General features: G+C 36.8%; 1 protein-coding gene across 3 annotated transcripts in view; it reads right to left on the bottom strand.

The window, feature by feature from the left end:
* Positions 1 to 784: 784 nt before the first annotated feature.
* Positions 785 to 26,317, bottom strand: part of HERC2 (HECT and RLD domain containing E3 ubiquitin protein ligase 2) — a 102,000-nt gene continuing 76,467 nt past the window's right edge. For all 3 annotated transcript variants that reach the window (XM_038151738.1, XM_038151896.1, XM_038151816.1), the window contains exons 70-93: positions 25,549 to 25,702; positions 24,751 to 24,858; positions 23,503 to 23,634; positions 22,842 to 23,000; positions 22,632 to 22,750; positions 22,125 to 22,250; positions 21,052 to 21,207; positions 20,771 to 20,886; positions 20,455 to 20,653; positions 19,107 to 19,321; positions 18,690 to 18,867; positions 17,701 to 17,862; positions 16,528 to 16,619; positions 15,517 to 15,656; positions 14,308 to 14,495; positions 13,454 to 13,651; positions 11,680 to 11,763; positions 7,346 to 7,487; positions 6,368 to 6,562; positions 6,158 to 6,270; positions 5,018 to 5,208; positions 3,172 to 3,277; positions 2,419 to 2,631; positions 785 to 1,790 (exon numbers count right to left, since the gene is read on the bottom strand). In XM_038151738.1, the coding sequence (XP_038007666.1) occupies positions 1,518 to 1,790; positions 2,419 to 2,631; positions 3,172 to 3,277; positions 5,018 to 5,208; positions 6,158 to 6,270; positions 6,368 to 6,562; positions 7,346 to 7,487; positions 11,680 to 11,763; positions 13,454 to 13,651; positions 14,308 to 14,495; positions 15,517 to 15,656; positions 16,528 to 16,619; positions 17,701 to 17,862; positions 18,690 to 18,867; positions 19,107 to 19,321; positions 20,455 to 20,653; positions 20,771 to 20,886; positions 21,052 to 21,207; positions 22,125 to 22,250; positions 22,632 to 22,750; positions 22,842 to 23,000; positions 23,503 to 23,634; positions 24,751 to 24,858; positions 25,549 to 25,702 (3,759 nt within the window). In that variant the 3' untranslated portion in view covers positions 785 to 1,517. The remainder of the gene's footprint in view (positions 1,791 to 2,418; positions 2,632 to 3,171; positions 3,278 to 5,017; positions 5,209 to 6,157; positions 6,271 to 6,367; positions 6,563 to 7,345; positions 7,488 to 11,679; positions 11,764 to 13,453; positions 13,652 to 14,307; positions 14,496 to 15,516; positions 15,657 to 16,527; positions 16,620 to 17,700; positions 17,863 to 18,689; positions 18,868 to 19,106; positions 19,322 to 20,454; positions 20,654 to 20,770; positions 20,887 to 21,051; positions 21,208 to 22,124; positions 22,251 to 22,631; positions 22,751 to 22,841; positions 23,001 to 23,502; positions 23,635 to 24,750; positions 24,859 to 25,548; positions 25,703 to 26,317) is intronic.

The following is a 26,317-nucleotide window of genomic DNA, read 5'->3' as shown; positions in this document are numbered from 1 at the left end:
AACGTATTTCAAACCACTGACATCTGACTACCCGTAGTTTCACCACTATACTGAAATACCAAGTCTGTCTCATGAAAACTTAGCTCATGATCACAGTTAATATTTAATCTGATTGCAACAGAAGTCAAATGCACACACTAAAAAATAATGAATCCACTCATAATTGTAAAATGTTAAATTGTAAAATGTTGAATACTAACATGTAACTATCCTAATAATTACAGAAGCAATGGTATGACATCACCTTCTAATAGATTTTAAAGTAAAATATTAGTGCTTTGGCACAATTAATCTTATTCTCCTATTTTGAAAAACTAGTGCATAAAGTGTGTGGTCAGGAATGGGTCATGATCCATGTGTCCTGTGCCAATGTCTCATGACCAGGCCTTGTGACTAAATTTTCTCAGTGATATGATGTTACACAAGTTATCATCAGATTCTTGTCCTGGTGTTCAGGTACTTCATGACAGCTTTCCCATACACTTCCTCAATTTTTTTCCCCAAGTGTCCAGGAATAAATTCACCATTAGTGACAACAGTGGCCTTGGGAACAACAAGCATAAACAAGCTGTACCTAATCACTCAATTATCATGTTATCTGGACTTGCTCAAGTTTACTGTAGCTCACAAAATCTCTGTACATGTACCTACAAAATAGTAAGTACATGGCAATGTACCTACTATTGGTGGAACAGTTTGGTCAAAAGCTGTACATTGCAGAAACATTTCTTAGCAGAGCTGTTTCAATGTTCATCCCATGTCTGAGCCACGAAAACACACATACTGGTTCTTAACGTGGCAGAACTTTTATTTAGAGGGAAATTATAACTTTTGCATTTACATGGCACCAATTATATACAGTACACTTTCCATTATAAGAATTATGATGCTGTTCACAGAAAGGTATCAAATTTGAGATAAATAATGCGTAAGCTCAAATATACAAACCAGGGGTGGAGGTGAAACTATTGGCCATTTTTAATTATCTATAGAAGAATTTCAAGGAATAATGTTTATTCAATGTTCAAAAACTTTTAACAAACTTCTAGTAAAGTTAATTGAAATATTTATAATACTATTCCGTTGTTGCACAGTATTTCCAATATACAATCAAGAAGATGCACAGAACACAACACTTAATATGAAAAAACCTATTGCACCCACAATTTAAAGGTTTCACTGCCTCTTGGATGCTGCACTACCATATTTATATAAACATTTACAACACTTCAGTAAACACAAAGGTTCTAAATGTAGTGCAGCATTATGGGGGACCATTTTCAGCTCTTAAAATAAATGTTAAATGCCCATATACTGTGCCATTTATTTTAAGCTGATGGATTAAGCTGTAATCCTTAAGTCCTACTGTGAGTAGCAAACACACTTTCCCCATGTTCAGAAGATTACCACCCCTCAGACTATATAGTCTCTATTCTGAAACCTAAACTGTCCTTGGCTTCATTGTCATTTTGGCATTTTGCCTCAGTGCTTTTAACAACTATTCCTTATTTTACTTTTCAATGGCCTGTTAAGTAGTCCTGTGTAGAATCTGAAGCAAAAGAATCTGCATCTTCATTATCAGAGTCGTCACTGCTGTCATCAGCCGCCGGCTCTCCCGTCAGCGCTATGCGGGCATAGTCATCCGTGTCTATGGATTTGCAGAAGTGAATGGCATACTTCAGCTTTTCCTCTAGGACCTGCTTACAGGAATACCTGGGCAGCTTCAGGAGAAAGAAGCACGTGTATGATTCAGGAAGGAAGTGGTCTGGAGGATTGTATTTATCCAGTACCTGTTATCAGAAAAAAGAAAAAAAGCACTGTCTTTTTGATTTTTGTTCACTGTCCAAAACACAAATAAGTATCGAAATAATAACTGTGATTTTTTTTTTCTAGCACCTTGTATTTTTGACTCTGATGCTGAAGTTTCTTAAAAGAACAATGAAAAGGCCAAATCCATTTTCCTTCCACTAAATCAATAAATAAAACCATTTATGAGCTGCTTTGATTATGAATATGTGGTTGGGACCAGCCTAAAAAAGACGCTATTACTTCAGACTATCATAAAATGATTAGAAGATTGTGTGGTTATAATTTAGCTGAAATTATTAACTGAACTGAATGAAATGCTAAATAAATGCCAGCAAAAATAGCTGCCTGACAGTGGAAAACTATCAAAATTCACAGAAACAAATGGCTGGGAAATTAAAGGAATATCCACTTGTCCAAGTCAAGAGAGAAGAATAGTTTTATACATTATATAACTGTCACAGACATTATTCAGCTGTTGCCCTGTTGAATCTACAACGTAAAGCTGCAGAACAGTTTAATGAAATCAGGCCTTTGTTATGTCACGCTGCTACTTCTCCACTAGCAGCTTTTTAACCTCCCCATCCCACACAACAACAATACCTGAATTACCTGAATAACAAAGTCCCTCCCCCTGAAGTCTGCAATAGTCCGGGGCAGCCTTGTTCTGCCCCACACAAAACGGAGGAAGAGAGATCGCTCTGTGTTGGAGAAGGACTCCATCACTTCCCAGAACCACTGTATCAAGGAAGCAGTTGGTTCAATGCCCTTGTAAGTTGCTACAGATTTCAGGAGATGAAGTGGGATATCTGGGCTTCCACATACCTGAAAAATGAAATACAGTGATAGGCTACACAAGTCCGATCAAATCAATTACAGGTGATTTGTTCCCTCCCTTCCTTTAAAATATTTAATCAGCTTTTACACAGACAAACTGAGCATTCAGATGTTTGAGATGCCATGCATAGTCTCCTAGTACAAAAATACTAAATACACATCTTCCCATCAGGCGACAGTAATGAACTTTTTTCATACTCCTGAATTTAGGACAAGTATCTCCAATTTACTTTCTAGATCACTGGAATGAGATCACTGGCATGTGGGTTTTTTTTGGTTTTCCTTGTTTGTTTCTTCCTGAAATAATTATAATGAATTATTATATTACTGCCCAGCTATGTCAAAATAATTTTACTAGCACCAAGAGGGCAATTAAACATTTTCTGGTCTTCCCTTGAACTGATGTTTTCAACCACACAGCAATCATTGAAAACAGCATTTAATGTGGGTTTTCTATTAGTAAAGCAAATGAATGAATAATCTCACTCCAAGTTAATCTGACAGAAGTAACAAAGCAGAAATTGATACCATAGTTTCCAGTTCATATCCTGTAAAGAGGGAAAGTAGAGGAACTGGAACAACACGGGCCATCCCCTCACGAACTGCTGCAACTTGCTCATCAAATTCATGAAGCCTGTAAAGAAACATTTTCAGAGTTTCTCTGAATATAATTTCTAGCAATTATTTATAGCAAGCAATTAGTTATCAAAGCAACTTAAACCATTCTCCTCAAATGTCCAGCTATGTACCAAGGAACATTAACAAACATTTTTTACAAGACATTTGATTTACTACACCAATTCCTATTGCACAGCAAGCTCAATATGGAGGAGGTATCTCTCTATGTTTTAGATATTTTATTTCCAGTATTATTCATGTGCTATGCTTGGCAAAAATAAAACAATATCCCATTTGGAACAAACAATATGCTCTTGGAAAGAGTGGCTTTATCTTGAAATTCTAACTTCAAACATTCTCAGCACTAGACAGACATTATGGTATTAAAAAAAAAAGGGGTCTGAACTAAAATAGGATGTCTGAGGGGACAGTAGGTTTTTTTATTTCAAGACAGGCACAGATAAGTAACATTTTGCTACTTCTGATGCCACACATGATTTGTGTTTGGCTTATTTTCCCTGTCAAATAATTTTTGAGAAGTTTTACAGAGCGCTTCAGAGCAGAGACATCTCTTACAAGTGCTGTCCTCAGGCAAGTCATCATCAAAATAAACAAAGATGTCGGGACAAGTTTGGTCTTTTGCATCCACTTTTCAACACGGATTCTATTCAGGTGCTAGTTTTCCCTCTCAAGGGCTTCATATAGTTAAAAAACTTGATATTTAACCTTTAAATGTTTCTCCACAGGGCCTTTTAACTGTAAAATGCTTTAGAAATGCTCGGGTCCTCTGAGGACAGCCAGAACTGGCAAGAGAGCAAAGACATTTCTTCAAAGGAATATCAGCTCCAAATGAAACCTCTCTCTTTTCTGTCAGAAACGGGTCTAAGTATTGGTTCATAACCACTTACAGTGGGGGAAAAAAGAAAAACTAATGCTGTAATTCATAATTGCTGGCAGACATTGTAACTATGAATTAATAAGCAAGTATCTAAGACTGTGATGATACAGTCTTGCACTCTCTAAAGAAGAGGAATATGGTGGATTGAAAAAAACAAGCCTGAACCAATTTTTTATCCAAATTACCTAAATTTACATATTTCAGTAGGCATTAGGCCCACTGCTTCAGAGACAAGATGCTTATGATTGTTTCTGAGATGCACTTGTCTAGATTAGCTACCTGGCCACATAGGCAACCAAAGGCCAGTCTTCTCAAACACCAAGCAGTTATTTCCCACTGATCTCTGTGGGGTGCTCAGCTTGTGGCACCCAGGAGTGTGCATCCATGTCCTACCCAAGGAATGAACATTTTGGTTTGTACATTTCAGCTTGGAGTAAGAATTCAGCTGATACTGCTGAATACCCTTGACTGCAGTTGGTGATGTGCAAAGGTATGAATGCAGCAGTACTAGATCTAAGCTCTCTTCACAAAGAGCTTACTGATCAAGCGTATTACTTCAGCCCACAGGAAGAATTAGATGCCTGGGACATGACTCCATCATTAAAACTGGCTGCCAAAACTGCTTAGTCAGGACAAATCTAGAGGCACACCTGCTAATTTATTTTGCTGACAAAAAATTAAGATTTTTCTCCTTGGATACACTAAGTGAAATCAGAAAATCAACACTGTAATCACATTAAAATATGAATATACTTCTATATAACAGGCTAAAGTAGCATTTCGTTTAAAAGCTGATGTATGTTTTTTAAAATAAAATGCATATTCCTATCAGTAATTTTAATGATTTATTCAACAAACCTGTAGTTTATTGCCAGCCTCACATATTCCGCTCTGTTATCCAGTGTAATATGGGTGTACTTGGAACTCAACTGAATATCTTGACCACTTGCATTAGGCACAGTGAATGGGAGGCTCATAGCTTCAAATTCTTCTGAAGTAGCTTCATTGTCTCGAATGTACATAAGCCCAGGAATAAAATCTTTATCAACCTTTGAAAGTAAGAAACGCAAGTTAAAGCCAGTTTACTAGCACTACATAACAGCATCTCTTGCATTCCAAAAGCAGTGCATCAAAATTCACAGAAACAAATGGCCGGGAAATTAAAGGAATATCCACTTCACCACTTTGATAGGTGTCACCTACCAAAAGCTTTGACCAATGTCTGACCACAATTCATCTAACTTGAATTCAAAGCCATAAAATGGCCTAGTACTTTACATAAAGCTTCATTATGTTGGATGTGGGAGAGTGCACATATTCTAGATGTCAATCTTTTTGGAGGGCATTTGCCAAGAAACTGTATCATATAAGAAAATGGATTTAAAGCTTAAAAGCATAATCATCCCTACCAGCACTGGATTTGGTACAAAAGGAATCCCCTCAATAACAAATAAATGACTCAATGCTTTTATAGGAAGTACAATTCTCCATGACAGTATTTGAGAATGAACTTTTCTTCATAATGAAAACCTAAGTCTTATTCCACATTTACTGAGCTCAGTAAACAGAAACTGAAAGCTTGTGAAATTCAGTATGTGAGCACAAACTAGTAAAAGATTGAACTTACTTTCTTTTACTTCAAAACAGCGCAGGCATGTGCCCTTAAATCAGTTATCACATCTGGGTACAACAGACAGTAACAGCTACAGAAAGGTCCACTGGGAAGTAGGAATTGAACCACAAAGATTGTCTAGTCAAACCCATGGGAAGATTTGAGAATGCACTAGAATTCAAATAGATTATTTAACTCCTCTTGAACAACTTAAATTTACAGTTTTAGTAGTCAGTACAAATCATCCCTGTATAGCGGCTCAAAATATAAAAGGCCAGTCAAAATACAAGGACATAAAAAGCAGGGAAACCAATCACTTGAGAGATTCATGCCAGAGTCTGCTTGTCTTCTCAAAGTTATATCCTACCCAGGAACTTCCTTCTCACCTCACTGAGATCAGCAATTGTTAGGTTCATTCCTGCAAGCTGTTTCCACACTGGCTCAGCCAGGTTGAGGCTCAGAGGGCTGCCAGTCCGGATAGCAATGCCCAAAAGTACACCTGTGAATTTAAACATAGTCCATTGCTTTTGTTAGATTCCCAATATTCTGACTACACATAAAGCACACAGAATGCCACAAAGTTGCTAAGAAATTACCAAGAAAGCGAAACATGTTCATGTGCAGGAGTGACTTGGCAGCAGGATTTAATAGGAAACAATCTCTGTTTGCTCCAGATTCATCTCTTCCATTTGGCGTCACAATTAACAGAGGGGTCAGCCCATTCTGAAGTTCTTCACACATTTCTGCTATTGATTCACTATAGCCTCCACCACAATCATCCACAGATTCACCTTGGAGAAGAAAAAAGACTCAAAATTAAATATTCTTTCAAAAATAACTTAAGTATTGAAATAAACTGCATTTCCTCTCTGGGTATAATTGAGTGAACAAAGGTTTACTAAAAGCTACACTGTTTTATCCTTTCATATGAAAACCCAGAAGTCTGGCTCTGTATCTGGATGTTTCCAGCTCACTGCCAAACATATCATTTAGATTATATGACAAATCACAATGTCAAAAATACTGTTTTAACAGAGTGTAAAAACTATTTTGTACTGTATGCTAATCACAGTAAAATGCAACAGAAATAGAAAAAGAATAGTGTTGATTTTTCATGAGTGGCATTTTAAAGTAGGTATGTTTTATTTTGCCCTTACACAACAGATAGAATGGCTCTGGAATCTAAAATATTTTTATTAAAAAGCTCGGAGTGATAGGTGAATTATAAAAACTACCCTACCAGTAAAACTAGCTAGCCAGGATTATTTGGCAATTCAGACAGCTGAAAAATTAGGTTTATGTTTTGCAGAACATTTGTTGTAAGCAGAAGAGCTGCCCAAGAATCTGAAGAGAATTAGAGACACGCTTCCACTAATATTGAGGGGTTTTATAAAATCATTTTGAAAGGTTTTTTACTTCCCAGCATTTTCAACACCTTCCTCCGCCCACACACATACACTGTTTTTCTGGATCTCTTTCTTCCTTCCATCAGGTTCTCCAAAAGAGTAAATCCCAAGAAAACTGTAAAGTTAAGTGCAAAGTACAAAGGAGTGGATTGTTAAGAATTTTCTTACCAACAAACTTGACTTTCCAAACACGATGAGGAAGCAGAAGGCTATCAGGGCTAAAGGAGCTCATTTTAGCACACATCTGTCCAAACACTGACTTTGTACCATCAGGTCCAGCCAGTCCTCCTTTACTCCTGGAACGTTTTACCTATTGAGTAAGCACATTATAAAAGTCACTGTAAGACATATTTCAACTGGCATCACTGTGCAGATAAATAAGGAATTTTCTGTTTCCCCAGCCATCAACACCTTATCTTTAATTTCCAAGCGTTCTTTGTTCATCATTAATCAGCACTATATCTGTTCCGCTTAAAGGAAAATGGAAAGACAGAGGGATAGCAGAGATGAAGTCTGATAATAAAGACATCTCTTGTTTCTAAAGAAACAGCTCATGACTTGGCTAATTAAGTTTTCCTGATTTCAGTCCATTTAGTTAATTCATCCTATCTCTACTCATAGATTCAACTGACAAATGTGGGTAAGTTTTTCACACATGAGACAGATCAGAGGCTGCGCTGTTGGCCAGAAAACTGAATGTGTTATTCTTATATTCATTAATAGTAACAACTAAATATGCATCTATGATACTTACTAGGAGCCTCTAAAACAGAGTAAATACTACCAAAATACATCTGTATATAGATACACAAATAATGTTTTCTTAGGCACCTACAGAAAAAGTGTATTTTAATATTTGATGGAGATCCCTAAGATTGGCATGAAAGTAAATTCCCATGGATTTTGCTGCAAGAGATGAACACAAAGAGGGTAAAAATACAAAAAGTATTTTACCAATATAGAGAGAAAAGAAATGGAAAGTGAACATTGGTGTTCTGCAATTTATCTCCTCAATCTGTCCTGACTGCAAATGGACTCCTACATGCACACAGAGTATCAGTATCTGTGAGACCATTAATTTAGAAATAGCTGAAACTTATCCCACTATATTTACTCACACTACAAGCAACAGTGCCTCTCAAAATCCAATTGTTTTCATGCTGTGTATTTCTGATGGCTCTGGATGAAACAACCACCAAATTTCTTTCAGGTTTTAGTGAAAGGCTGATACACCCAGATCCTGCTCATGTGTAAGATGCTCTCTAACAACACAAGCTGGTTTTAATTCAATAGATTCTGTGAAATCTGTATGCACAAGAAGATTTAAATTGAGAAACTTTTTATTAATCTTAAGCAGCTTGAAAAATACTAGCCACCCTCTCTTCAACCCAGAAAAACTCTCTCCCAGAAGCTGGGAGAAATCTAGTACACAAAGCCATGCACCCAGACACTAACAAAAAAGGTTTACAAAAAGATGACAGCTTCTGAGTTGGAATCAGCTAAGAAAGAGGAATATATGTTAAGACAGATCTATGAAGGAAGCACAATTCAAAGATGTCACAAAATCACCAGAAGAGGTAGAGAAGTATCACTGTAATAATTCTAAAAGCACATAGTTCTGACTTGTACCCTGAGTTTCAGTTTTCTATGCTCAAACTTAAATGCTACAGAATAAATAAGAGTATAAAAACATGACATTTTTTATTCTACACAAGCAGACAAAAAAACCTTAGTCTGATCAGTGTAGGAAAATGAAGGCTGTCATGAAATGAATGTTCTTTAAAAGTACATTTGATAAGGGAGGACACAATAACCAGGAAGGAGGGATGTTATTTAATTTGAAATGACACTCAAAAAGAATAAATCATTAATTCATTCAGATGCTGTGCCTATTTAAGATCAGACCAGTTTTTGTTATGATGTTGGTGAGATTCCTATAACCCACACTGCATAAGGAGTCCTTGTAAGGAGGAAGAAACTAGTCTTAAAGTGGTACTTCATACATCCATACATACCACATTCCTCTCTTCAGAGTAAAGAACATTAAACCAGGAGATTCTTTGCTATATTACATTCATGAAAGTAGACATTCTCCTTAATAACTGAAATCTGCATCCTTTTGAGAAGGAATAAATTCCTTTCAACTGCTGTGCAAAGATGTGTTTTAACACAGCATTATGAAAGTATCTGCTTAGAGGTCAAAACACAGTGTCCATTTGATACTGCATGAACTACACCACAACTCAAACACTACGAAAATCTGATCTGAGGTAAGAGGGTCAGTAAGTAAACCTGAGCACTGGAGCCCTGTCTAGTCATTTAACTGTTAGCTCACTCCTGGCTTAGTTTTTGGCCATTTATATTACATCTTTCCAGAACAGGGCCCAGGTGCTGTTTTGAAACATTTTACTTAATGACTATTCCCAAAATGTAGTATGGATAAACCTGCATGAAATTTGGTTTCTTCTGCCCTATGCAGTCCTCCAACAGCATCCCATACTGCTTCTGTGCATCCAAGCTTGCCTTCATGCTACAGCTCAAAGCATAAAATAACTACACTCCATTTTATGCTATAGAAACACCAGGGTAACATATAGTTGAGTTACAGTAAAGTCATCACATTGTTTCTCACATACCCTGAGCAGAAAAAGTACAGAATATCACCATGTACCACCATTACGAGGCTCCCAACAGAAAAGACCCAGGGTCAAGAAGCATGTAAGGTGAATGTGATCTACCCTAAAGGAACCTGGTCCCTGTAACACTGGACCCCAGGATAAAGGGAGGGTTAAAGGGAGTGTTGCTTTGCTTGGGTTTGCACTGCTGTTATGTTCAGTTCTGGTACTTCCAAAGAAGCCACTAAATAGCAATGGACTCTGGGGAACTATTTTAAAAGACAAGTCAATACCTAGAAAACAAGTTTAAATTAAAAACTCAGCTGGTTTTTTTTTACACCAAGGAAGATGAAGTGAACTGACTGCACCGCATAATCGATAAACCGCAAGAAGAGTCTTCTGAAAGGCAACGGGTCTTAAAGCCCAGCTGCACTTTAACTTACAACTGCAAGTAAGATTTAACACTGACATTTAGCTTTTTTGAGACTACATAAAGCAGCCTTGAACCTTCAATTAAAGGATCAAACAGTTTCAGAATCCACATTTTCATTCTGAGCAGAAGCTAACTCAAGAAATGGTAAGCCATAATTGGTACTGTGTAATCAGGGCACATTATGAACATGACCTTTTTTAGTCTTCACTTGGCTAAACTGACAGAGTTAGTTGCAGCAATATTTTATTTCCCCAGAAACTATGAAGGAGGCCAATGCTTTTCTAGGGTTCAAGACAGATTTAAATAATAAACTGAAATACAAGGGAAAGCCTATCTCAATTAATGAAGGAGGACACTAGGAAACTATACCAAAACCTACTCATCACTAGTTTCCTGCTTAAAATACCATCAATACTTATTGGACTTTCTGAATTCGTACACTCATAAAGTAATTAAAAAATCTCTGGTACTCTCTTCAGCTTCCCAAATAATACAGTTGGACTCAATAAGTAAAAACCTAGCGATCCTACAATTTTAATAAACTAGAACAACACAGTCACAGGACATTAGCACAAGAAACTTAACACGTCCATAGAAAATTGTAAAGAAGTAGAAACAGGGTCCAGCCAAAACAGGATGTATTTCTGTTCACTAACAGAAAATAACAAGTTTAAATTTTCACATTTTCTCCACTCTAAACTCACAGATGGTAATGGTTTTGCATGTTAAGGAGGAAAAAAAAGGAAAAAAAGAGCCCACCACAAGAGGAAAGAAATGCATGCAGACTCTAAGATCAGGCTGCAGTCCATTTAAATGAAAACAGTGTTTTACTATTCTGTGTTACAGAAGTATCTATGGAAAAAAGGCATATCTGGCCTAAGGCACAACATTACATTTTCTAACATCAATGATAAAGAAAAAAGCCTTTTTGTATCAAAGACTTATGCAATCAATATGACTACATGTGATGACCACCAAAGGACAAGAGTTTATCATCCTGAATTTTAATTATATTCAAGAGCTTTCTTTCCTTGCCTTTTTTTTCCCTTACCCTTCATTTTTCTTTTTTTTTAGCCTTCATTCAGATGAGCATTTGGAAAGGTAAGAAGAGTATAAGAATCGCTACTCTTTAAAACTACGTAATGTAGTGAGCTCTGAAAAGGCAGTCCTTTATCAAGCAGGACATACTTTGCTCCTTAAGAGTCTAAATCATTCACTTAACATTTCAACAAGTGTCACCCTCTCCCCAAACAACTGTAGTGTGGATAAAAATACTGAAAAGAGTATAAGCAGCCCTAAAACTGCAGTCACTTCTTTATTGCTTGATTCTCTGATAAAAATTCAACTCTTTAGCATTCAGATACCAAACAGCTGAAACAAAGAAAGGGCTTTGATCAACAAAGCACTGTGGGCTAAACATACAGAGAGTGAATCAGAACTTCAGCTGAAGATACCTGTATCCTGTTGAGCTCCACGACTGGCCCATGCTGACGGTCTCTTACCATAGTAGCTTGCACAACTTTTCTGAAAGCTGCCTCCTAAAAAAAAACCCAAACAGAAAATGGCAAAACTGAAATCAAGTAAGAACCCTGCACATATTTTGCAGAATAACACATAGTTCAACCCAGGAAATACAAAAGCACCAGAATATGAAGGTGCAAGATGAAAGTCAATGATCTTGTTATTTGTGCTAATCTGTTCCATGTCTAAAACAGTAGAGATACTAAAAAAGTAAAGAAATCCCATCTGTATCACTTAAAACCATGGCTTGAAAGGTTGCACTGCACCCAGCTACCATTATTAAGCAACCAATGTATTGCTGAGTAGAAGAATAAATTATTTTATACTAGAAAAATATAAGTATATAGAGGATAATTAACAGAGAGAATGACAATCAAAAAAGCAAAAGATGAGATCATCTTGCTATGGAAAGCAATAAATAAACAATAAATATTTTTAAAAAGCAAATTCAAGTATTTGAGGTTCCCACACTAAATATTTGGATATAATTTTGCAGTCAATTTCAAGCAAGATCAAGAAGATCTTGAAGTCTTTAGAATCTCTGAAGGTAAGCTTGATTTAAATGCCTATATATGAATATTGCATCACAACCTCTGATACCTCGTGAATGCTTCTGATGTATTTATGCCTGATATCCCATTTTACCTTATGTCTGAAACCTTTCTGTAACTATTCTGCAGATTCAAGGAAATCAGACTGAATGTGCCTCCTGCACACACATTCTTCTATATAACATTATGTATGTAAGGACACAGAATTAAAAGCATTAACAAATAAAAGTGTCATGAATGGAACAGCAAGGATTTCCTTTCTAGTTTAGGTTTTGATGACTTTCCTTGGTCTGTGAAGTATGTACACAGCTTGGTTGTTCTACTACACAATTTTACTGGAGTCTAGAGAAAGACCCTGAGACAACAGATACTAAGTCATCTAGTTACAGGACATGTGTCTTATTTAAGGACACAGAACAGCACTGCAGGGGGAAACTTAATCAATTCTCTTTTCAAAGATACCTCCCAGCAGATTTTGTCTGTTTGTATAATGTTTTCTTTTTCAGTTAGTACTGTGACAGTGAGAAAATTCAGACCCAAACCTGATGATTATACTGAAGACAAACCATGTTTTTATGGCTTATCATATCTGAAGTTTTGAATAAGTGTTGCAGCTTTGAAGCATTACAATTATATTCATTTTCTCATGACTGACTTAACTACTAAAACCCCCTTTCACTACCACTTGAGACTGAACTCCTAGGTATTCTATTTTCCCTTTTAGCTCAGTCTAAAACAAGTTTGTATCTGCACAGACTTTTGGATTAACTAGTATATCACCTGAACTTGATAAATGAAATAGAAACATGTATGAATTGATCATTGTCTACTATCTTACATTTTTTCCAGGATATCACCCACTTAATACTCTGGAAGAATTCAGCTATACTACAAACTAAAGATTTACAGCATAAAGTTATTTTCAAGATCAACGCACAAAAGCACTATGATGAAGAACTGAGAAAAACACTGTAGAAAGAACACAAAGAGAGAAGTTTGCATCACCAGATTGCAAATATCTGATACACAGTTTACAGAACAAACTGAGATACACAGCTCTTTTTTCTTTAGAAACAGCTTAAACATCACTTCTCTGTTATGTTATGTTATGTTACTTCTTACAAATCTCTCCATTAGAAAGAGTTTGATGCAATACCTTTCCCTGTGATATCAGTATTCCCCGTAATGTGTCAAACCCAACTGAGGGTCCCTGACCAGTTTCATCAAGTCGTCCTTCAAGATCAAACATTGGAATGCAAGGACAGAAGAGCTCTGAAATGTGATGCAGGAGCAGAAGCCTGTTTCTTAATGAAATGATGGGAATTTCCTGCAGATGATTGTACTCCATAGGAACCTATGATAAGGCAATGATATCCAAAAGTAAATTATAATTATTATACACTTCATTGTATAAAACAGAACAACAATCTTTAGATTTGTAGGTAAACTTGTATTAGAAATTCAGATATTTGCTTATTCACACTGTCAAAACTTCACACATGGAGTTCAGTTGTTTATAAAAGATACTAATAGTATCCATCTAAACTGAACCAAGTATTATATGATGGTGAGAACACAAGTGCTGTTCCATATCTTACAATTTATTCATAAACAAATACATTTCACATCCTGTCATCAGTACTTCCAGGCATGGAATACAGAATATTCAAAGAACAAGTCTCCTCAATATAAAGCAAGCAACGAAAAACTCCCTTGGAAGGCATAACATTTTCATAGCTGCAAGGCAGAACTAAATTCCTGCCAATTTTCAAATTGAGTTACTGTTCCACATTTGGATTAAAAACTGAATGAAGAGGCTTTTTCAGCTCAGAAAAATTGAATCCTTTGGAAATACAGAAGTAAAACAAAGTAACTGGCTCAAATGTGAAGTCAAACCAAAGCCCACTGAGCTTATGCAGGGATTTGGAAAAGAAACACATCTACTGAAAGGTCAGCAATAAGCACACTAAGTATGTTTAAAATCTGAATTCAATAAGCCAAAAACATTACCTGTGTAGGCAGCTTGCCAGCATTAGCAGGTTTACTGGTTGACCAAGCCAAAGTATGTGCTGAGCCACAGGCTACTCTGTTGATCTTTTTACCCTGAAGTGCTGCAACCAGGCGTGGTCTTTGGATGGCATTAGTTGTTCCATCTCCAAGCTGCCCTTCATCATTATCTCCCCATGTATAAACTTCCCCTAAACCAATAAAAATAATTTATTATCCCGAGGCTAATATACCACCTTTTATCAATTATTTAACCAGATAAGGCCTTGGGCTGTAAAGAAGATTTCTGTGACTGATGGCCATCCTGAAATCCACTATCTAGTGCAGATAAATCTTGATTGACATGGTCAGGTCCAGAGTCTCTACAGAGCAGCTGCACAAGATGCATTTCTTTCCTCATAGTTTGTATAACTGAAAGGTTCTGCTCCAGAATAGGAGATGGTAGAGCACCATACTCTGGAACAGAACATTAGGAACAGCCTATATTTAACTGTTTCATAGGAAAAGCAAAGCCAATATTAAAAAAAAATTATAAGGCTTAATATTTTGTGTAAGACAAAAATTCTTTAATAAGCTCTATTACTAGACAAGATACTAAAATAGGTGCTTGCTGTTGTGAGATAATTGGGAAACACTTTTAAAAGTAACAACCTCATTCCTGAGCATTTATTTTCTGCAGCTATATTCATTACTCACATTCATTTTCAGCTTGTATATTTCACTAGCACCTATAAAACACTCAGTTATTGTGCAGACTTGTTAATTGTGGGAGTGAATCTCCTACAAAGAACATTCACTATCTCAAGCTGCAATATTGCAAGAAGCAATATTGTTTGTGCAGTGCTTCATTTGGTAAGTTAAACACTTCAACAAACTCACAAGACCCTGAAAAAAAAAGAAATAAAAGGCCAAGTCCATTCAGTGCTACTGCTTGATCATTCTGTAATCACCTTCAGAGCTCTATATTTTTCTTTGACCAGTGCTTATGCAACTTGAATTCTTTAATTTTCATGAATTTAGTTTTATGTGATCACTTTAATGTCATGCTTGCTGCTCAAGAAATACACAACATCTGCAAATACAAAATATGTCCATGCACACAGAGAACCAGCATTTTTAGCAAGGACAACCTACCAACAGTTGACTGAAAGATAAAGTCTCAATTTTTTCAAATTCAGTGCTAAGAACTACGTAAATTATTTGATTTTATACCATCTTCAGTGCAGCAAACACAGTGCAAAGATCCAGTGGCAATTGCAATGACTTTCTTTCCTTGCAGTCCCTGCACTTGTCGTGGTCTTCTAACATGGTCATCAGATCCATGGCCTAAGCGATGATAATCTCCCTTGCCCCTGCACAGAGAAGTAAACATTTAAAAACTGAGTTTTAGCTGTGGAAAAAAAGTCAGACAGGCTATGTCTGACATTTGACCTGTAGATGTACTTATTAAGTCCAATACCAAAATATTCTCCAAACATTCAACATGAATCATCGCTACTTTGTATGGATGTGATTCTGCTGACTCAGTACAGATTCTTACAGCTCCAATACAATGTTCCTACTTAATCTGGGTAGTTCCTTTTTCCAGAGGGTGGTCTTTATTTTTAACTCTTAAATGAGTCAAGTATTAGAAGCATTTATCTACAAAAACAGTATTTACTGTATTTACTGATCTCAGAGACTGGAACTTCATACAGTTTAAGGATACCTAAATGTCATACAAACAAGGTAGCTGAGGGAAGTTGGGAAGGTGTTTTACTAAGTCTTTTTAAACATTTCAGTCTAGCAGTTAAAACTACAAAATTTAGAATAGTGTAAGGAAGATTAAAACAATGATTTCTAAAATCAAATTCCCAGACTACAGCCACAAGCTAGACATAGATTTGCTAATACATGAGAATGTTATTTATGCTATCACTTTCTATCCTGCATGACACTTCATGCTTGTCCTGCTGACCTCCTTGGAAATTCTGCATCTTGCAGTGGTCAGTACTGGAATGACAACCCTGTGCTTAGGTTTCCAAGAAAAAAACACCTGGATTTTTCATTCATGGCACTAGAAAATGTTCCCCAGGGTGGGAGATTTTATTACTAATCAAGACTCAGGAACTCAAAAAATTTTTGAAAGAGAAGATCAAAACAGTGAAGGAAGTGTAACACTGATATCTATTACAGACAAGGTGACATGTAACACTGCTGAAATAACAAATACAGAACACTCACCAGGTATACACAGCTCCAGATTTGGTAAGGGCCACAGAAAATTGTGATCCACATTCTACTTTAACCACTCCAAGACCTGTAAGGGAGTCAATCTAGAAAAATAATATCAAATGAAAATTAAATGAGTTAATTGACTGTAGACTCAACTGTCTTAAGTAAAATATAACAAGCTACTGTATGTCTATATGTACGTTTACAAATTAAAATATTTATGTAGATGATTTAGAAGAATTCCACTCCTGGAATCATTTACTGCCTAAGTACTAAAAAGGAGATCAAATTTCACAAACTATTGAAGATCACCTCTAGAATGTTTTGCCCACAGTTACTCTGCAATTGCCCACAGTAGGAACAATAAGGCTTTGTCTACTAACACTCAATCATCCTTAGTTTGTAAGACATGGATGTGATTCTGCTGACATAATAAAAATACTTCTATCTCCAGCAGACCCTTCCTATTTATTCTGTGTAGGACCTTATGCTGCTTTACCATCGGTCCTATGGGACTGACTGATGAAACATAGCCAAGCTATTTGTACTTTATGTTACACCACGCTGGAAACATTTGGAAACAGAATGGGGATCCCTGTATCCAAGTAATTAAGTATGATTCTGGATTTAGGATCTAAAATCCACTGTGCATACATATACACAGTGACAGACTCATTTCTCAAACACAAGCAACATTCACCTTCATAACAAATGCTGGAACTCAAATGTAATGGCTACGTGGATTTCATCCATAACACGTGAAGAAATTCCAAATCAACCATGCATTCACAGAAAGGGTTTAATATAAAGTAAGATTACTTCCAAATGAATTGATATCCCTTTCTGGACTGACCTTATGACTATTGCAAATTTATTAACAGAAGGAAACATGAAGATTTCTTGGCAAAAACTATTGTTTTGACTGGAACAAAAATTAAAATTAGCAGTATTATTTACACCAGCAGTGTTTTCCAAAGAAACACCTTCAAGTGCAACTTTAACAGTCACCACAAAGTTTTAAAGTCCTGTAACTATAGCCTACGAAGTTCACTCTCAACAACCACCAGAAGAATCCTGATGGTCCAGGATGGATGAAAGTTTGCACATATCAACAAATCTGTCTTCAGCGTTCTCCACCAACATCATAGTTTCTAAAGCAATGAAAAAATTACACAGAAATACCTTCATTGGTACTTTACAGCCATCACTGCCTCCTCTCCCAAGTTTTCCATAATCTCCATCACCCCAGGACCAGACTGTATCATCATCAGTGAGGCACAGTGTCTGTGCATCTCCACTGCCACAGGCTATATCAATCACACGGTAACCCTGGAGAGCTTCCACCTGGAATGAAATCACCCATTTTTGTTTACCTTAAAATACTCAGTTATTTAGTTTCACAAAAGATTACAAACTCAGCAAAGAGAGGTGATGACGAACTACAAGTCTGAAACAGCACAGGAACAAGGAAATAAAGGCAACTGTAAGAGCTTTGCTCTTTTCAAACAGCAAAATAAAAACTAACTATGTATTTTAAATACAGGATTTATTGTCTTTTAATTGGTGAAGTAGCTGGATTTTTTTACCTCCATGTCAGGGAGAACAATACAAAACACTTAAGGTTATCAAAGACTATATTCTGTTGAAATAATTTCAGGCACTCTGGGCATGTACTGAACACAGTACGGGAAAAAAATTCTTATTTTCAAGCAGTTTTGCTAGTTTACAATTTTTGAGCACTTGTACTATAATCTGAATTTAGTCAACATCTTTCGAAATGATGCCACCTAGTGATGAAGTATGGGATCATCTGGAATCACAAAGTTGGTGACCCACATACATCACTCCTACCATACATCCTTCCTATCCTTGCCACTACTTGAAATAGATTCCAGATGGCACAATCCATCGTTCAAAGCAGCATGAAACTTCTCATATTTCTTTAAATTTTCTTTAAATCTCTAAAATAAATTCCTTGTAAGCCGTTTGGTGACCACCAGCAAAGTTTTGCAGCTCCTCTTTCGTTTTAACCTTTCAATCACAGCAGCTTGTTCATTTCTTACAAATACGTGCCACTGTTCTGCCCTTTCATTCTTTGTACGCAGAAATGCAAAAGGTTATAAATCAGATTAACTGGACTAAGTCTGCTGAGTGCTCCAAAGGTTTCTTACCAGTTTAGGTTTTAGCTGGTCCTCGCTATCTCCATGGCCAAGGCGTCCATATCGTCCCTTTCCCCATGTGAAAAGGTCTCCTGCAGCTGTGATACAAGCACTGTGTGCTCCCCCAGCAGCAATGTCAACCACTTCTATGCCTCTCAAAGACTCAATCACACGAGGGCGATCACAAGGGCTGAAAAAAAAAACATCTGTCTGGACAAAACTTCTGGGACAGACCACTCACATTCACCAGTGCACGGAGAGTCCTCTCTCAAAATGAGAATGAGGACACCTAAAATCACTGAGTATTTGCTTTGCTCCAGTTTAATATCCTAAGGATTTATTTTTGAGTAGAAAAATTCACTATTATACAGCAACTATGATAAGTATCCATTAATCATTTTTTAAAGTAAATTTTCAAGTGTTACTTGCCTCCGGTTTCCATGACCAAGTTTGCCATCTTCTGCTTCACCCCAAGAATAAACTTCTCCTTCAAAAGACAATGCCAAACAGTGCTTTCCTCCTGAGTTCACTGCAACTTTCTTTATGAACACGTGTTGAATGGATTCCAGTAAAGTTGGAGTAGAAACTGATTCTGTTCCTCCAATTCCAAGCCTACCACCGGCTCCATATCCAGTGGCATACAGCTTTAAAGTAAAGAACAAAATTTAGTTTTGTTTGCCTCATGCAGAACATTCCCTAGGAATGAATTCTAGAGAAGAATTCTTAATGTATATGTGTCAGAACCCAGTTCACGGAAAGTTTTTAAAAAAACAGTTACTTACAGGCTTCTTATTTTCTCTCTTGTGGAAAATAAGGAAACATTTTTAAATATTTCAGAAAAACCTTTGGGAAAACGTGGCTACATGTGGATTTAGTGTGAAATATTAAAGCTTATTTTGTAAAACTATCAAGAGACCATAGCTTTGCTTGATAGCATTGATAGCTTGATTAGCATCTCCTTCCACGCAGCACTAGTCCAGTTTTATTTCTTCTGGAGAATATACACACCTAAACACAGCTGCTTCTTTCCCTTCCATCCCATAAAAGCAGTTTTAATCACTGTTTTTCACTCTTTTTGTCTCTCTGAAAATAACTTCTTTCAACAGAATGATGTCAAGAAATGCCACTAATCTGCTCTTTCCCCTTCTGTGAATTATTAACAAGGATGATACTCTCACCAAGGAATCATTACAGTACCTCACTACATGAATGTAACTGTTACATAAAGCTATGGCTAAAATTCTCTAACACGCCCTTAAAAGCTGCCATCTGTATAAAAATAAAAACTTTTCAAATTCATTAACTGATTTTTTTCTCCCACATCTTACACTAAACCTCTGCACTGAGATTCCTTTTCACCCAGGATTTCAGCATCAGGAAATTAGATCCTGCAATATCTAACTTACATTTAGCCAGCTGTGAACAATCTCACATTACACCTCTCCCGTTAGAGAGAAATAATCACCCCTGTTTTAGGGAACTCCGACAGCATACTGCTTGTACCCAACTTTGTTTCACAAAATCTGATCACATTTTTGAATTGAGAACTCAAATACGTTTGTTGTTTCAACCATTTAATGCAATAGTAACTGCAGTCCTAGAAAATACTGGTGGAGTTGGTACAGTTCAGTTTCTTTAAAAAAAAACAAACAAAGTTACTACTATCAATAAAAATTAACCCTTTACTATGCACACTTTTTTTCATTTAGCCAAACCCATTCTGAGGGTAAAATATTTCAAGAGAGCATTGATAAGCAATCATTTGTTGTATCCTTACTTTGCCATCAGCAGTCACTGCAAACAGAGTCTGTTCACCACCAATTAATTGCACTGGTCTAAGGGTGGCAAGAGCTTCACATGGAGTTGGGACTTTGACCTTTGCTCCTTCAATTCCACCAAGCTGTCCTCTGTGATTATGACCCCAACCATAAATGGTTCCACTGCCACCAGCTGAAAGTGTCCAATCATCAGGTCGTCTGCAGAAAATGCAAAACAAAATCTTAAACCAGCTTTTTAAAAGTCACAAAAACGGCAGTGTATCATTGTACAACAAAGTATCACAATACCAAACCAGTAATGTTGAAAGAAATTACCTATTCATCCACTGGACAAGCTGCTCATCCTGCTCTCTCTTGAAGACATCATGGCACTCATGAAGAACATCCATATTTTCATTATCTGCCATTAATTCTCGGATTTTCTTTGCCACCTGTGAAATATTTTGCATTAAACAATATTATGCATGTTATCAATTACTCCTATCACATAGGAGTAAAATGGCATAAATGGCATAAAATAACTCAAACCCATTGCATCTTTTTACATAAGACACTTTCACATGTTCCATTAACCATTTGAAGCATTCCTGCAGTACCTCATCAAGAAAAAGGCGAGGTAAGGGTGTCCTTTTATCAAGGGCCACAGCAACCCTGGATGCCATGCAGTATCTCCTGAACCAGGCCCATTTGTGTGTCTCTGCACAGCAAGGGAGTGTGTCCAACTCCAGATCACAAGCAAGAGCCACAAGCACCTTCAGATAATAAAAAAAAAACATTTTAGAGAGGTATCAAAAATATGCAATAAAAATCAGTAAGCGTTGGATATAGATGAACAGCTCATAGTAGGGCCTGAACAGTCTCAAAGACTTTAATAGTCTTAAAGTCATGAAGAGCCATCTTCATTACCCTCATGGATGGGGTAACATCAAGTGTAGCCCCACTATCTCACATGGTTAGGTATCTAATCTCCTCTTCCAATCCAAAAATTTTCATAACCTCCCTGTGAAAAACATTCCCAGATTAATCACCTTTTCCACATCAAATCCTATGTGCTTGACATTTTACCTTCCATTTCTAAACTAAGTCTCCTTTCTACAATTCAATGAATTTTCAATTGATTTTCAGTTTTACTCAATTTAAAATCAAAGTTTCAGATTAATATTGTGAGCAACATATTACTTCTTCCTCAACTTTTAAGATTTTCTTTCTGTTAAGATAGGTACACCCTCTCAGTTCCATTTTTATACTACAAAGAAGGCTTTTTCACCTTTTATTCTTCTGGCTCTTTTCTAGAATTCCTCAACTTGTTAATTTTTAAGACGTTTTCATTTTTTTCCAACTGGATGTAAAAAAAACCTTCAGAGTACTAAACTAAATAGGAATATACAACACTCTTATGAGGAAAACTCAAAAATCACTTAACAAAAGTGTGCTTACACAATGTTTTCCTGAGTTTCTCTGCCTAGCTAAGTAGTCTTTATTTTTCATTTGCATATTTGATTCTCCTTTTAGAACCAGGATTATGTTTTTGTGTATTTGATTCTCCTTTTAGAGCAGGATTCTGATTTTGTCAGTAAACCTTACTGATATAGGACTAAGTGAGCTCAGCATATCTCAAAAAAATCCCACAACTATTTTAATGTGTTCTTTACTGATTGTCCTCCATTACCTTAAAGAAAGGGCTGTGGAGCAATTGTTTGCCACCTCTCACAATGGGGTCTTCATAGTCAAACTGTCGCTGCAAAGCTTCTGGGAGACCTTTAACCAAAGCTGCTAAAGCACTCCCTGTGAAACTCTAGAGACACCACACAGCTAGAAAGTTAGTCATAGTGCATGCATTACAGGAAGTACATTATTTAGATGACTGTGACAAAACAGAAATAACTTCCCAACCTACAACTACCTGTGTGAAATACCATTTCCATCCACTTGTTCAAAAAAAATTATTTCTACCCCTTTCTGGCAGTTCAGAAAGTGCACCTGTTAAGTCTTGGAATTAGCCATTTTTTCTTTTCTAAACTGGAATACTTTGTACAGACTTGCTGACTTGTGCAAGAAGACTATTAATTTGCCCGTTTCCTATTTTGCCATGAACACAAAAAATGTTGTACATCAGGGCTAGCACTTTAATCTTAAAGTGAAAAATGTGAAGAGCAGAGCACCACTGCCTTCTTACCAAAGCTCTTGTTTCTCCCTCATTGTCCCCTAGGATCCGGTTGATGTTAATGGACTGGCCGAACTCCGTGGTGAGCAGCTTCCGCAGTCTCTGCAAGGCCCACATCCTGTGGCCAGCAGCTAAGAAGAAATAAGCACACAAAGAACATAATTACTTAAAACAATCACCATAACTTCAAAAAAACAGACCTCATTTTAAGACTATACTCACCTAAGGCACTCAGCTGAGCACAAGCTGCAAGAGAGGCTGCCAAGCGAGGAACTATGCTCCTGTTGGAAGCAAAATTTAGGCGGAAATCCAACAAACACGTAACCAAATCCATTGAGGGACATGAAAGAATGCAACGATCTGAGAGAAGGTCTTTAGGGCCTGCAAGAAACAAAAAGGAACAACAGGAAAAAAAAGCTGGGGAAGGTTTGTCCTCGGACTGAAATAAGAACAGAACATAGGCAGGACGTATTTGACCAAAACCAGCACTCTTGAGGGCTTGTCTGCATGAGTTATCTATTCTACTTCCCTTTGAAGAGACAGGAAGAAAGATACACTTTCATGACCTAATTTACATAATTCTAAAACAGATGGATTTTCAAAAATTTCAGATGACTTGTGTCCCAGAAGTATCCCCTCTTCACTGATGAAGAGGCAAACGAGAGTGACTATGAAATATTATTCTTTTTTCTCTATGTACAAGTGCCCCTCTCAGGACTCAGTTGAAAATGCTTCTTAAGTATGAATGAAAATGTTTTGTAAGTATAAATGTAAATGAACTATTGAACTTTGGCATGCAAATGCCATGCAGTAAATGCAGTGTAAAAAGCAAACTATAACATCTACTCTTAGCCTCCTGTAAATGCTGTATGTGATACCTTACCTGCAGCTGGCATGATAGGATAAACTGTGAATCGCCATCCCCATCCATTCACAGACCCATCACTGATGAACTTCCACTTCAACTCATCCCCTGGAATTCGCAGTTCACTAGACCAATCTGACCACTCACGACCTGTTAGAGCAGGCCAGACAAACATGCTCAGCTACACTGCCTGAGCCAATACAGAGCCACTCATCAACAGCAGCTGGTTAAAAAGTACAAACATCACACAAAGGCATTCAAGGAAAAAAGCTACATAAAGTACACGAACATAAATGTAAAGATGATACATTAAGTCTTAAAAAGTTCAAAACCAAGTCTTAAAAAGTTCAGTTAGCACTGCTAGCAGATAGCCTAGTACCACAAGCAGGAGGCAACTGTAAGAGCTTACTAAAATCCCTTGCCCTATTCTCAAATTATCTTTCATATTACAAAAACATATAATAACCTGTACATTAAATAAAGCTTTACAGCTTCCAACCAGGAAGCAACCAGAAATATCTCAGTAATGAAACACCTTTGAGAAAAAATGGGTCAACATGAAAAGCCTACATTATGACTGCACAGGCAGTAGCTACTGAGACCCTTGCACATATTCTAGTGTATGGGCAGGTTCAACACAAAATTTGATGAGATTAAAAATATTCCTCCAAAACCTACTAGAAATTAATAGTGACTAAAAATTAAATCAGAAATATCAAGATTAAAGATGTGAAGAATTCATGTAGTGTCACACACAAAGGCCAGAGCAGGAAACAGAAAGGAAGAGCACCAAGCTATTATTTTGGACATTTGACAGCAGAAGAGTATTTGTCTTGACTGTATGAATCCAATGACTGTATGAATCTAATGACTGTATGACTCTAATACTACCTGAAAAAGGAAAAAGCTAGCAAAATAAGCATCCTCTTCCAATTTGTTAAAATACACTTTGATTATATAGAAATTCACACACATTGGCAGTGGTGCTAAACACTGAATTCTGTACTCCACCCGCTCTTTGGAAGAACTGGACTACCTAACACATACTTCCCAGAGATTCTCCATATGCAAAGACACAAGATCAGTCTTTGTATCAACATCCTGCAGAACTTTTTCATTTAAACGACAGTTATCAATTACACAGGTTTTCCTCTCTTTGACTGGCCTATCCCTAACAAGAAGTCAGTCAGAAGCAGGGGCACATTTCATTCAGCATTTAGGAGTGAATCCCACAGGACACTCTTGGAAAGCCCTCTCTCCCCGCACCTGATCGGACGGACACAATCCTGTTGACGCCGTCCATTATGGTGAGTGGATCGTGACGCCGCTCAGTGGAACACTGCCGGTCAAACTCCACCCTCAGCCCCTCAGCACCTGAACAGCAACAAAGAGTTCACACATTTCAACACAGCAATCAGTATCACAGACAAATGCAGCATTTCAGAAACGCACGTGAAATCAAACAGCTGTTTGGAAGCCATAGTGCCCATTAATAAGAAAACTTGTTTTGATTTAATGACATTATTTGCTTGTAATTTCTCTGTATTGCAAGGCTTAAATCATGTGCAAATGGGGCTAGCACACAAAGGGCCATACCAGAACATTCAAAACTAAAGTTGCAAAAGACAAAAAAGGCCTATTTACTAGTTAAGGCAGATAGCTCTCTGTTGTCTGTAACTTTTGGTAAGTAATAGGTACCTTACTGATGGTAGCGCTAAATGAAAAGACATCATTAAAACAAAGAAGTACTTCCCTTGCTCAAGACTAGGAGATGAGTTTTCAATTACTGAACCTGAAAAAGACTCAGTCCTCCTCAGCTTCATAACTGAATGAAGAACAGCAATGATATGCAACTGGAATCACACCCAGTGAACTCGGAAATGTACATTGTATATAGAACCAAGATTTTCATCAGCATGTAAGAAATCAGTTTCAAGAGATAATTTTTTATAGCAACATGGCTTTAAAAGTTCAATCCATATTTTTGTAAGCTAAGGAAGAACTTAATGCAGGCAGGCTTAAAAATAATTGAATCTTAGCAACATAACTCTAAGAATTCTGTACCTGGAATTTTAACTGTGCCACTAGAAGATGTATCATCAGTATATGGATGGCTGCTCTCTACCACAACTGGTTGTGAAGAGAGGCGACCACTTTGTGAATCAGTTGCTACATCTTCTAGTTCTGTGACACAAAGCTCCAACAACATATCAGCAACCTAAGAAAAGAAAAATACACATTTTACGAACTGTATGTTTGATTAACCCAAGAAATCTAAGCAAATTACCATTATTCCCAAATTTAAAATAAATAACTTGGTTTTGGAAATCTGATTCAAAACCATCATATTAACTCAAAAATACTCTTTTTGGTACTGTTAGAGCTAGAGAAACTCCTAAACTAATGGCCAAAAAACTTCAGTTTTCAGTAAGTAAATGACAACACAAATAACTGTTTTCCCTTACAGAAAAAGCAAACTATTATATCTAAGCTATAGAGCATACACCAGCATGGAAAGGTATAAATATTTAACTAGTATGAAATATTGTAAAACCCTGTTTAGGGAGCAAATGCCAAAGGTACTAATCTTAAGAGTTTCTAATAAAAATTCTAGCTCCAAAACACAAAAACCCCACACAAATCCAAAGCTCTTCAGTTACTCACTATTAATGATAAAGAAAGCCAGAATTAATGTATAAGTGCACATACAGTGTGTACATAATTTGACTGGGAAAACTCAAATCCAACATAAATATACATAGCTAATCATCTCAAATTGGGCAGGGGGAGTAACAGTTTTAGAAATCTTAAAAAAATGTATTGTTACTCATTA

The sequence above is a fragment of the Motacilla alba genome, chromosome 1 (genome assembly GCF_015832195.1).
Source record: "Motacilla alba alba isolate MOTALB_02 chromosome 1, Motacilla_alba_V1.0_pri, whole genome shotgun sequence".
Lineage (NCBI taxonomy): Eukaryota > Metazoa > Chordata > Aves > Passeriformes > Motacillidae > Motacilla > Motacilla alba.
Note: the sequence above shows the minus strand (reverse complement) of the source record. Positions and strands in the feature narration are given on the sequence as shown.